The following is a 12756-nucleotide window of genomic DNA, read 5'->3' as shown; positions in this document are numbered from 1 at the left end:
GCACACACACACGCCTATTTCACTCTTTGTCACTGGCTCAGTCAAGCACCTGAGGGATGATTAAGAGGGAGCCAGAAGAAAGAGAGTTTACATAAAGGAAAAGAGAAATAATCAGATGAGTGCTGCTCCACAGGTGGGTGAAGCCATTTAAAGCTGGATCAAAAACAGGCTTTGGCTGATCTAACTTTAATTTCGCTGGCACAGAAGATGACTACAGACACAGTGGCTGTAGAATCTCTTCATCATTTGTCTGTAAGGATGAGAAACATGGGTTTTGACTGGTTTTAAATGGTTAGTTTACCCTAAAATTTAAATTCTTTTATTAATCGAAAATCCTGAGACTTTGAAAAACATCATTAAAACATTACATGTGTCTTCAGTCATTTGATCATAAGCTTACAAAGTTATAGATACTTTTGTCTGTTCAGCACTGCGCACTGCACGCTGTTCTTGTGTTATGATGCTTAGGTATAAACTTTTCTAACATGTAATTACCGGCCACTTTTTTAGGTACACCTGTCCAACTGCTCTTTAGCACAAATTTCTAATCAGCTAATCACATGGTAGCAACTCAATGCATTTAGGCATGTAAACATGGTCATGGCGGTCTGCTGCAGTTCAAACTGAGCATTAGAATGGAGGGAAAACGTGATTTAAGTGACTGAACGTGGCATGGTTGTTGGTGCCAGACTGGTCTGAGTATTTCAGAGACTGCTGATCTACTGGGATTTTCACGCACAACCGTCTATAGGGTTTACAGAGAATGGTCCAAAAAAGACAAAATATCCAGTGGGTGGCAATCCTGTGGGAGCAAATGCCTTGTTGATGAGAGAATGACCAGAGTTGTTCAAGCTGATAGAAAGACATCAGTAACTCAAATAACTAATCATTACAACTGAGGTATGCAGAAGAACATCTCTGAATGCACAACATGTTGAACCTTGAGGCAGATGGGCTACAGCAGCAGTTGACCACGCCGGGTGCCACATTGTGTTAATGCCACAGCTTACCTTATTGTTGCTGACCATGTCCATCCCTCTATGACCACAGTGTACCCATCTTCTGATGGCTACTTTCAGCAGAATAACAAGTCATGCCATAAAGCACGAATCATCTGACTGGTTTCTTGAACATGACAATGAGTTCACTTTACTCAAATGGCCTCCACAGTCACCAGACCTCAATCCAATAGAACAACTTTGGGATGTGGTGGAAAGGGAGATTCGTATCATAGATGTGCAGCTGACAAAACTGCAGCAACTGCATGATGCTATCAATATATATGTCAATTCAGACCAAAATATCTGAGGATTATTATTTCCAGTAACTTGTTAAATCTCTGCTACAAAGGATTAAAACAGTTCTGAAGACAAAGGGGGGTCCAACCTGGTACTAGTAAGGTGTACTTAATAAAGTGTGTATAGCAGTTATAAATAAATATATATATATATATATATATATATATATATATATATATATATATATATATATATATATATATATATATATATATATATTTTTTTTTTTTTTTTTTTTTTTTTTAGATGCTTCAAAACTTTATGATTGAACAACTGAAAATACATGGACTGTTTTATTAATTTCTTTCAGGAGTTCATCAGTACTGTTGTTGTTTATGGAAGATGAGAGAGCTAGTTCACTAATACTTCACGCGAAAATGTAAATGAAACAAACTGAATAGAATGCTGTTTTGTTTGTGCTTTGATGTTTGATGAACTGTTCACAAGGATTAGATATTCAACTTCTTGGTCAGAGCCTGTGATAGTAATAAATACTTAGCGAGTTGTCTATTAGTAATGAAACAAAGACTTTCTTACATGTATGTCACTTGAATAAAACTTTTATTTTGAAACTTGCACCATTAAATTATGCCATCTTGTGGTCAGATTTTTTTGGTGCATGAACTTACAATATATTATGAGTATTTTCTAGTTGTTGAGTGTGCATGAGTTGTAGACTCGTTATTGTTGTGTATTGTCGGATTGATTGAATGCACTTAATAAAGTCCAATGTGGTTTTGGACTCAACTAGAAATGGCTGCTCCTAATAGAGGCAGTTTCAGATACAGCCCAATAAATATTTTGCTGGCAAACAACCATGTCTGTGACTCTTAGCCTGCTTTCATCTGGTATTAGCGTGTTTAAATGATCCAGTCACAAGAATTTTGTCAAAAAACTACACTTTTTTTGTCATTCTCTGCATTCATTCTTATATAGCCAACTATTGAATGAAAAAAAAACAATATTATGTGGTTTCAAGTATGATAATAAGCCCCTATTATGCATTCAAAAAGATCATATTTTGGTTTTGGTGGTCTCCAACAACAGGCTGATATGGATGCAAGGTCAAAAAACACTTTCATTGTTTTATAATATGCATTTATTTTTACTTAATTATGCCAAAGTCTCCCTTATAATTCGTTTAGTGACTCATTTGTTCCCAAACCCTTCCTTAGCGCGATGCTAATCTGAGCTGATTGGTCCGATGACCCAATCTATTGTGATTGGTCGACTGCGGTCAGTGTGAGACAAAGAGTACTACCCACTACAGCTTATCAACAATTTTGAAGTAGTCAGAGTGCAGAGGGTATATGTGAACCCAGTGTAGGAGTGCATTAAGGCAATGGAGTTGAATACGAGCATATTGCTTTATTTTTAACCATGACACACATTCAGTATTAATCCACGCAATGCCAAAAGCTGAACCATTTTGAATCCTGACTGCCACAAGTGTGTAGGAAAAACTGATGGTGGCCATAGCAACGACAAACGTCAGTAGATCGCAATTTCACTAATGCACTAAACAAATTGGTGTGTGTCGCGTTTTCAACGTGGTTTTAGACGGGATATGAGAATATAAATAGTTAACCAGATACAGTACAAGCCACGTGGAGTGGTTACAAGTAACAAAGTACAATTAAATACATAATTTGCAAGCTAGAAAAAACAAGGAGGCAACCATTTTAATCGCACTTAAGGTACTTACACATGTAAAAATGGAGGAAGGAATTGATCCATGAACTGTGAACTGTAAAGTTCCTGCCAATTTCAGACAAAGTGTCATACATCAATAGTCTTTTCTGATCCTTTCTTTAACACACAGCATGTGTAGATTGCACAAGCATTTGTCAGAAAAATGACGGGAACACAGCACTGGGCTGGGACTATAATGCTGATGTATTTTTGCAAAAATAAACTTCAACCACTGACTCTTTACAGCCTCATCTTTTGGTAAGGAAATTAACACTAACTTTTCCTCACACTTCAGAGCATAGTGTCTTTGTGACATGATTCAACTGGGATCTGCTACAATGTTTGTCTTCTTTTTCTTTCTACAGTGTTTGTGGGCAGGACATTGGAGGTTTCAATTTTCCCGGGTCTGTGCGTGCAACAAATTGGTGGGGCTTGAGTTCCATATCAACATCATGACGACACAGCTAAAGATTTGTTACCCCATCAATTTATTTGAACCACTCTGAGTTGACTCTTTTATAGATGAATCAATAGTTTAAAACAAAGCACACTTTCAGATTTAAGCCTTAGCTAGATATTTCACTTCACTTAGAGCTGTGTTATATACTGCAAGGAAGGTCATTTTCAAAAACCCATAATTGGAGCTCTTTAAATCTCAATTTGTTTTGGCATGGATCAACCAATTATCTGGTTCTCTTGTCACATATTGTCCCATAATTATCATGTTAGGTGTGGTATAAGGATGCAATTTTATTTTATCTGTTCACACACATTGAAGCAAAGAAGATAAGTAAATATTGGGGAGCAGCAGCTTATTTGCACTTACTGTAAAGAGACATTTATGGAAACAGCACTAAGAGGCGTATATTACAGTACGCATTGAGAAAAGGGCATAATAGGACACATTTAACCAATTTAACCAGGTGCTAAATGTGCCGAAATCCTTGAAGGATGTCACTTGGCAGACTTGGTTGTCAGATTGCAGTATAGTGCATCCTCCACAAACTAGCAATCAGAACCACACACTGCAGACATCACATGCCAATAAACAGCACCACCAGCATGTGCAATTCATTCGCACTGAAATCATTCCCACCCCCAGTGCACAGTTACAACGAGAGTGATTACAGCACAGAACACAATTCACTTGTTACTCATCTAAATCCTGCTTCATTGGTCTTTCCATCTCATCTCCCTGGACATGCGGAGGGAAACGTCTAGACATTATCACAATAAATAAATGAATCATATGAATAACTCAAAATGAAAAAAATGGCAGTGGTAAGAGGGCGTAATGCTGCTCTGAATAGATGATTTTTCTCAGTGATTGTGGTGGTTGGTGTCATAAAGAAACTATTACCAGAGGGTGCAAACTAAGAATGGAAGAATGAACAAGGATGATATGTGCACTGTCTGCACCACACTAGGCATTTAGCAGCGGAGATTGTGATGTCCTGCAGTTTTGAAACATGCTAAACAGACTCTGAGAGGCCCCTACAGGCACTGAGCAGAAAACAGTGGCTCCCTACTTCAGTGGCATATTAAATAAGAGGCTGGCAGGGCACTAGTCTCGAAGCCGCCGCACGTAGTGTTCTTCTGTCTTACTGTATGTCTCATAGTTACTGTAGAAGAAATTAATAATGAGGGAAAAGTTTGACTGTAGAAACTTTTACATTACATAACCTTCTCTGATTATATTCAGCTGCAAGGCTTAGTTATGTGTAATATGGATTTCTGTGGCTATATCAGAAGAACTTGTATATGGTGTGGCTTACATCAAATACTACCTCGATGCAAATGCTTGAAGCTTGTAATGTCGATTCTTGTTTTTCACAACATTTCTGATCAGTACAATTCATGCTTCATGTTTCATTACGCCCCATTCATCATCTTCCTTTTTTTTGAGTGTATTAATCAGTACGTTTGGCTTGTTGTGTAGCGAGCATGGCTGAGAAGTAAGCTTATTCTGTAACATCTGCTAATTATCCTTGCTTTCTATTTCATACAGTCTGTTTGATCTGCTGTCCTGTGGTGTATGAACACGCGGCAGCAGGTCTGCCAGCAGAGAGGCTGTATTTGGGGCATGAGAGGGCAATCGTTCCACACACTGCTTCACCTTATGGCTCTCCCCAAAGGTAGCCCAGCTTACCGGATATCTGCATGGTCGAAGTTCTCAAAAAATCAATTTTTGAGTCTCTGAAAATCAGTAGGAGGGAGCCAAATCACCTCTGATCCAATAAGGAACAAACCATGCAGGCTCAGTTAAAAGTGATCGCTGAAGAAATGTGACCAGTCCATAAATTTATTCTATGCAATTTTTATATTCACATCTGTCCTTTCCAGTCACTTTAGAAATAAGTGTTTTCTGACGACAGGAAGGGTATTGTGTAGGACACTTTGTGCTCCATAACCATACCCAGACCATCATAGGCATCTTTTGTCATGGTTTCCAACATGAAGTGCACTCCAAAAGAAAACTACATTATATTTTGTGTGACTCACAATGCAATTGAATGCTACATCAAATGTCATCTTGTAAGCTTCGCATAATTTTTTTTACATCACTGCATTTTCAAAGAAGGCCTATCCAGCAGGACACAGCTTTGCCTTTATTGTGCAGGGTTTATTAAAGGGCAGGATCAACACAGTTTGAATAAGAAAGTGGAGATATGAATCACAAATCCGTGTAGTCTTGCATAGTAGAGCTGCTGTTTGCCAGAGCAGACGACTCATACCAGAGAGAGTTAATTAGTGCAAAAGTGCAGTTGTGTTATTGGGCCACTGCTGGCAATGAGGGGCATCATTAACACAAACTCCCAGTCCCTCAGATCTGAGCAGTGGAGCACCATTCATTTGAAACAAAGGTGTGTTAACATTCACTGAATGTGACGTGTATTATGCCATTTTCTGCAGGGGCTTTTTTAGAGGTGGGTAAATGCCAATTCAGCCACAATCTACCTCCAGGCAAAATGGCAATCGCTGCTCCTTGTCTCGGAAAAATGTAAAAGTCTCAAGCTGCAAAAGTCTAAAGTCAAAATCTAGACCTTAAAAACACTAATGACAAAACTGCCATTTCTTGGAATGACATTTAATTTATTAATATTCCCATGGCATTATTTTACAGATGAAAGTATGTTTGATTCTACCAAAAATAAAAGTGAATAAAAAGCATCTTAAACATGTACGAACAATCAAGTGCATGTTATTTGTTTTTACTTACATTACAAAGTATGAATACATAAATACAGTTCAATATTTTACACTTTAAATAGATTGAAAAAAAAAAAACATTATTGCATGTCCACACTACAGCTGAGCAAGTCCAAACTCACTCTACCCTACCAAACAACACAGAAAAAAAGTCTTTAAAATGGGACATCTGCACCCAAAGTAGTGGACACTGCTAAATCCATTAGGAGATACAATAGCTCAATCACATGCTGTATTTCTGCATCAAATAATGCCAATTTGCATATTCTAAAAACAAACAAACAAACAACAACAAAAAAAAACCATCTCAAAATCTCAATCTCAATCTCAATCTTCAAATCTAAAATTTATTCTAAATTTTCATGTACATTTAGTTTAGTTTAAGACTGTTCAGGGATATTTCCCCTAGTTCTTTTGAATACCTTTTGAATACTCGCTGAGTAACATAACTGTAAAATTAAGCTGATTATAGTTATTACTAATTGAAAAAAGCATTAACGCTCTAATTTGACTAAATTTCAGCCAATCGCTGAATGGGCTTAACTCCTAATAAATCACAGTGCACTGAGGCAGGAGAGGTTCATCTGTGTGTTAATTCAGGGAGAGGACACATATACGAAGAATGATAAATAATAATAAAATGTAAAATGTCGCCTTATCTTTGAGTCAACAATGTAACAAATAAAACAAAAATAAATCACGGCTGAACAGGACCTTTGGCAGAGAGAACCTAAACATCTCAAAAGTTCACAGCACATTTGCAGTCATTTTGTAAAAAAAAAAAAAAAATGTCAGAACTATAATCTTTTTGTTTATTCAAAATTTCCTTATAATTCTGACCAGAGCTAACTGGTTGGTCCAGGGTGGCGCTGAAGGTCCTGGCTGTGGAACAGAGGGTGTAGTAGGGGGTGGATCTGCAGGGTACTGGCAGCAGCGACGGCTGCAGCAGCGGCAGCAGCCATGGGCATTGGACTAAGCATTGCAGGGAGCAGAGAAGTGGGAGGCAGGGGGTGGAGAGTCAACCCAGAAACATGATGGTGAGGGTGAACTGGATGGAGGGATGAGGCTGGGATCAGTTGGAGTGGCTGAGCTGCCAACACAGTTGCAGGGGGCGCAGGAAAGAAGGCAGCAGGGATCGAAGGGGCAAAATGGGGCAGAGAAAGGGAGTGATGAATGGTAGGTAAGAGGGTAACAGGGGAACGGTGAGGAATGATAGAGGAGGTTGGAGAGGATGGCTGAAGTATGCTGTATGGCATACAGGCTGAAAGTGCAGTCTGGTTGAGTGGCTTTGGAGCTGGTATTGGTAAAGTCATCTCCTCAGATGCTTGCTCTTGAAGGTGCTGCTGCTGCATGTGCTGCTGGGCCTGGAGTTGAAGCAATCTGTACTTTTCAATTTCATCATCAGTGAAGGTGATTGGTTGTTCAGAAAGGGGAGGAGTGGTACGTTTTGAACAGTGAATCCCTGCAATTTCTGGATGGTCTGCTTGGCCTCTGACAGTATGCTTCTGAATATTGTTTAAATCAGAAGCTAAAGTAGCACAGAATTCTTTCGATCTATTCTCATTGGTAGTTTCAAGACAAGTATGGGCCTCACTGGGATTTTGGCCATTTCTGTCTTGCAAGCATTCTGGATTCTTGATGCCGATGTGAGGCATAACTTGTGGATTTGATACGGGAGTTGAGGTTGTTTGAACCTGGCTACTAATACTGGCACCTGCATCTTTATTAATCCCTCTTTTTCTTGCCCCATTCTTAATAGATGGTAATTTGCCAATTAGTGGAAGTGAGAGACAATGTCCTTTCTTTAATTTAAAATCCTTCTCAACCAATGGATCTGCTGCTATTGTGTTAATCTTGTGTGTAACATCTTCCTTCTCTACACCTATGTTTAAGGAATTAGACTGTGTGCAATGGTTACTAGTGGCTAATGGTGGTAAATGGCTTCTCTTTCTAAGAGGAGAAAGGGAGGATTTGGTCTTGACCAATCTCTCAGAAGGCAATTCAGAATGTTTCTGGCTCTGTCTCGTAGGTGATGGTCTAATTTGGCAATTAGATGACCAATCCCCACTAAGATCAGAGATGCTAGTGCTACTAGAGGAACTGGGGCTACGAATGGGCACTGGCTTGTTATACCACCTGTCTTCACTTCTTTCTGGACTTGACCACTGAAATTCTTCTCTTTCCCGATGCCTCCTACCTACAGGACTAAGTCTGTCATTGTACCACCAGTCCCTGTCATCTTCCTGAGGTTCGGGGCTGTCATAGACTCTGTAAAACAACTGTCTGCCTGCATGTTGAATTCTGTGCTCTCTATGTTTATGGTTCTCAAAAAATGGTTTGTGCCTTCTCATGCCGTACCTCTCATGCTGATCTGGGCCATTACAAATAGTTGAATATCTTTGCTTATTGTAGATGTACGAGTCTGCGTAATCCCAACTTTCTCCTGTATCTTCAAAATCTCTACATGGACTACAACTGTAGTGAGGGACATTGTTTGAGGAACCTCTAAAGTAAGACCTGGGCTGACTGTGCTCCTTTCTCAAAGGGTATAGATAGTTTGATCTTGGGGAGGTGGAGCATCTTCCCATGTGGTACACAGGCCACTCTCCATCTGAGGTCATGTCTGACAGGCCACCCCATGACCCAGATTTGTCACTGGTGGGTGTTGAGGCAGCATCCCTCTTTGACTCGTAGGCATTGTCATACCAGCGATAATTATCCTCTCTTCCTGTTGAGTTGTGAGCAGAATATGGCAAAGGCCTCCGCCTTACCAAGCGTAGCGCAGACACAAGCCCCCTCATCGTTTGACATTTCTTTTTTTTACGTGCCGGGGCGGAAAGCGAGCTTACAACAATGCTTTTGAGGCTGTGCTCTGGGGTGTCACTTTCATTTGAAGTCTCATCTCTCACTGATCTTTTCCTTTTTCCCAGCTTGTGCCTCCTCTCTGTGCACACTTGCTTGTTTTGTGACGTGTCGGTTGGAGTGCTTTGGAATTCAAAGTGTCCTCCAGCTTCTGTCTGTGAGCAGGTTTTAAATGCGCAGCCTGCTTGCCGGATCCTGACAGCATCTAATTTACGCCTACGTCTTTTCTCCTTTCTCCTGTGTTTGGGTTTCTTTGGTTTTAAAATGCCTAATTTATCTCCTGGAACATTCAGTGTTTGTGGCCCAGCTCTGTCATTCTGGACTGCGAGCTTGTCAACAGCATCAAGATTTACCTCCTCAGCCTTTGTGCTTTTGTGTTTGCCCTTCTTGTGTTTTAAATAGCAGCAAAGAGGGTTACAGCTGAAAGATACACGTGGCTCCTCAGAAGTGAACTGAACCAGCTCAAATGGCCATTTTGTCACATTTCCATCCTTGCTAAGTACATTAAGAAAGGAACCTGTATTTTCATCTTTGCAAACTCTTTTATATTCCACTGTCTCTTTTTCTGGCTCACAGTCTCTCCCATTCTGCATAATAGGCTCTTCACTGCTTCTCTGTGTATAGTGGTGTGAGTCTTTCTGTATTTGGAGTTGGCTATGGGCCATAGTGCCCTGTCCATCTGTGTAAACAGTAAGGCTGGGGCACTTGAGGCATTCTCTCTCCTCTGATCCCCCATAAGCCCCCTCTGCCCTGGGTCTCTGCCCCCCATCAAGCAATCTGTCTTCTGAACCAGCTGGCTTCCAGTCTGCTCCAGGACTCTGTGTGTCAGGACACCCCAGCTTTTCTGGCTCACTTGTGCTGTAGTTTGCCTCAAAGTCATTACTCTCCACATGTTTCTCTTGTGCTTCCATTTGCAGTGTTTGAGAGTCTCCATCCACCCAGTCCAAGGTAGGAGGATCATGGGACAAATCATGGTCATCATTACTTGGGGTTCTGGGTGAGCTCGAGCAAGACCAGAGGGCCTCCAGGGCAAGCCTGTGCCTGTGGCGCTGGAGCTCTTGATAGTCACTAGCCTCATCAAGTCCATCACTAAACACAGAGGCACAGGAGTCAAGCTTGAGTTGAGCTCGCCTGGAGAAACAGAATGAAACCCCTGCTCTGGGGCTCCGATGGCCTGCAGAGGGTTTTGTCAGTAAGGGATGTTTTTCGTGACATGCCTGCTGAAGTGTGGGAATACGAGTGGAGGACAAGCCCTTCAATGAGACGTTTGTGGAGATAGGAGTTGAATTTTGGACCAATGATGTAGTTGGTTTTCTGTCAAACTTGCTACTGCCCGCGGATGGGATTTTAACTTGATCCTTATCCTTGTTTGTAGACCTTAATTTTAGACCTTTCTTGTCATCACTGCTGGCAAGAACAGAAGACAGAATGTTGTAATTAGACATTGCACCATTGTTGAAAGGTCTCTTTAAATAAGATCAATAGTGCATGCATTATATTAATAAAACATTTACCACACACAGAATTAAAAGTGCACAATGATTTACCTGTCTCTTTGCTGTTTGAGTTGTGCAAGCTGATGCAGTCGTTTCAGAGCACGTTTCTGCTTTTTTTCATCTTTCCAAGACTTGGAGGAAACATTCCGTGCAAATTCTCTCTGCTTCAACTCTTTCAGCCTCTGTAAGACAAAATGAACAGATGAGAAGTTCTGAAAATCTAAAGTCTCCCATAAAAAGAACAATTGTTTGGCTATATAAAGAACCTAATGAATTTTACATCAGGAGAAAAAAAAGAAACAAAAGAATCAAGGTCTAACCTAGCGTACAATTGAGAGAAAACAATAAAAAAAATAATCCCTTTAAGAAAAAAAAAACACCTCTTTCTAATTCTTCTGCTAACAGAGCCTGTGCAGTCCATCAGTTTTCCACATAAAAGGCTCCTTTGAAAAGGCATAAACCTCACCGATGGATGCCTGTCTATTTATCACAATATCCCTTTAGGGCAGAGGAGAAAAAAATCGAAACAAAGTAAACAGAAAATCAGCAAAGCCTAAATACAATCACAAAACAATAAAAGTGTCAGCGGTGCCAGAATTTGTTCTGTAGACATGAATGGAAAGTCACATGAACACAGCCAAACACCTTTGACTTCATTCAGCAGGGAAATAAAACTGAAAGCCATATTTGGCTTGACTCATGTGAGGCAGTGAAAATGTAACAAACACTGTATCCCTTACTTCTCTGCTCTTCAAGACCACCATTCCTCCATACTGCATGTACATACTGTAGGTGTACATGTATATTTTCATCAGGTAATAAAAGACATTTACACATAGGAGTTAGGAATTTATTTACTTGGTATAGACCCTTTTCGCATTTTTGGGTTTCTCAGTAGCGGAAGGCATCATGGTTGGATATACTTAGAGCGTAGTGAATGAGAGAGTACAACAAATAATTGTTCAATCCTATTTACTGAAATAATATCAGAAAAAAAAGCCCACGAGGGTGTTATCAAGACATTCAGAAATTGTGTGAGACTGACGATGGCAGTCAGAGGAGAGAATAATGTCAAATTTACTGTCATGCCCCCATAGACATCAGAAACGCCTCGCAAAAGTGGCAATTTGTTTTTTGTAATTTGACACAAAGATAATTTAATACATTCATAAATGCATATAAATGTTCATCCATTTCTAAAAAATCTAAATATTACAAACGTTCAAGGATTTAAGATTATGATGACCATTAAGGCATCATAACAGTCTTGTTGTGAAAATGGTCCATTAGCCAAACTGTAGAATGATTTTATGAGCGCATGGTTGCACACACACCATATCAAGATTTTTGTTGTGGGTGTGAAAAGACTGCCAAGAGGAGGACAGTTCCCCTCTGCTGCATGGTGACAAGCACTGACAGGGAAAAAAAAATGCGTATCTGTGAGAAGTTAGCAAGCTAACTCCCAACAGAGCCCACTGACTTTACACAGCAAAACACACTAATGATGCCTGCTTCAAGGGAGCTGCACAGAAGAGAGTTTTCAGAGCATACACACACCACTGGAACCACAAAAATGTCAGTGTACACTCAAATAAAATAAAAAACTCCACCTTCCAAAAAAAACAACACTGATATGGTGGCGAAGCAAAATAACATTTCATTTTTCAGGAAAAAAACAGAGAATTCTGAATTCAAACCTAATTCAGCAAATACTTTCTCATTCATAAATACATTTGCTGATTTCTTTTCAATATTTCAAAAAAGGTTCTAAGTGAATAGTTGAGATTCATTCTGTAGCAGCATCACAAGTTAATATACATGTGGATGTAAAACTGCTGTAAGTAAATAGCAAAAGGAACACAGAAAGAACGAGAAAATGTTAATAATAATTTTCATTTTCCTCAAATTCTGACTCTGCTTTTCAAAAAAATAAAATAAATAAAAAGTGTGAGTGCTGTTTCTTTCTATAAACCATTTCAATGTGGTCATGTCATTATCCAATGAACCTTTACTGCTTGTTCTCAAACGACTTCAAAATTGTAGTAGTAATTCAATCATAACATTAAAAGATCTGTCATAACATTATCAATATGTTTACCTTTTTGTACTCTTTGTAGCCATGGAAATTAAAAATATAAAACAGGAAATACATTCAGGCCATTTTTATTGTTTACAGTATATCCCTAAAAATGGTCTAT

General features: G+C 39.5%; 1 protein-coding gene across 4 annotated transcripts in view; it reads right to left on the bottom strand.

Annotated features, from left to right (window-relative positions):
- Positions 1-6062: 6062 nt before the first annotated feature.
- Positions 6063-12756, bottom strand: part of znf804b (zinc finger protein 804B) — a 229156-nt gene continuing 222462 nt past the window's right edge. For 2 of the 4 annotated variants that reach the window (XM_087287146.1, XM_087287143.1), the window contains exons 3-4: positions 10610-10740; positions 6063-10469 (exon numbers count right to left, since the gene is read on the bottom strand). In XM_087287146.1, the coding sequence (XP_087143272.1) occupies positions 7046-9973 (2928 nt within the window). In that variant the 5' untranslated portion in view covers positions 9974-10469; positions 10610-10740 and the 3' untranslated portion in view covers positions 6063-7045. The remainder of the gene's footprint in view (positions 10470-10609; positions 10741-12756) is intronic. The other 2 variants (XM_087287145.1, XM_087287144.1) reach the window with 1 other exon arrangement.

The sequence above is a fragment of the Danio rerio genome, chromosome 16 (assembly GCF_052040795.2).
Source record: "Danio rerio strain M-AB ecotype USA chromosome 16, GRCz13ab, whole genome shotgun sequence".
Classification (NCBI taxonomy): domain Eukaryota; kingdom Metazoa; phylum Chordata; class Actinopteri; order Cypriniformes; family Danionidae; genus Danio; species Danio rerio.
The sequence above is the reverse complement of the archived record's forward strand: the minus strand, read 5'-3'. Positions and strand labels throughout refer to the sequence as shown.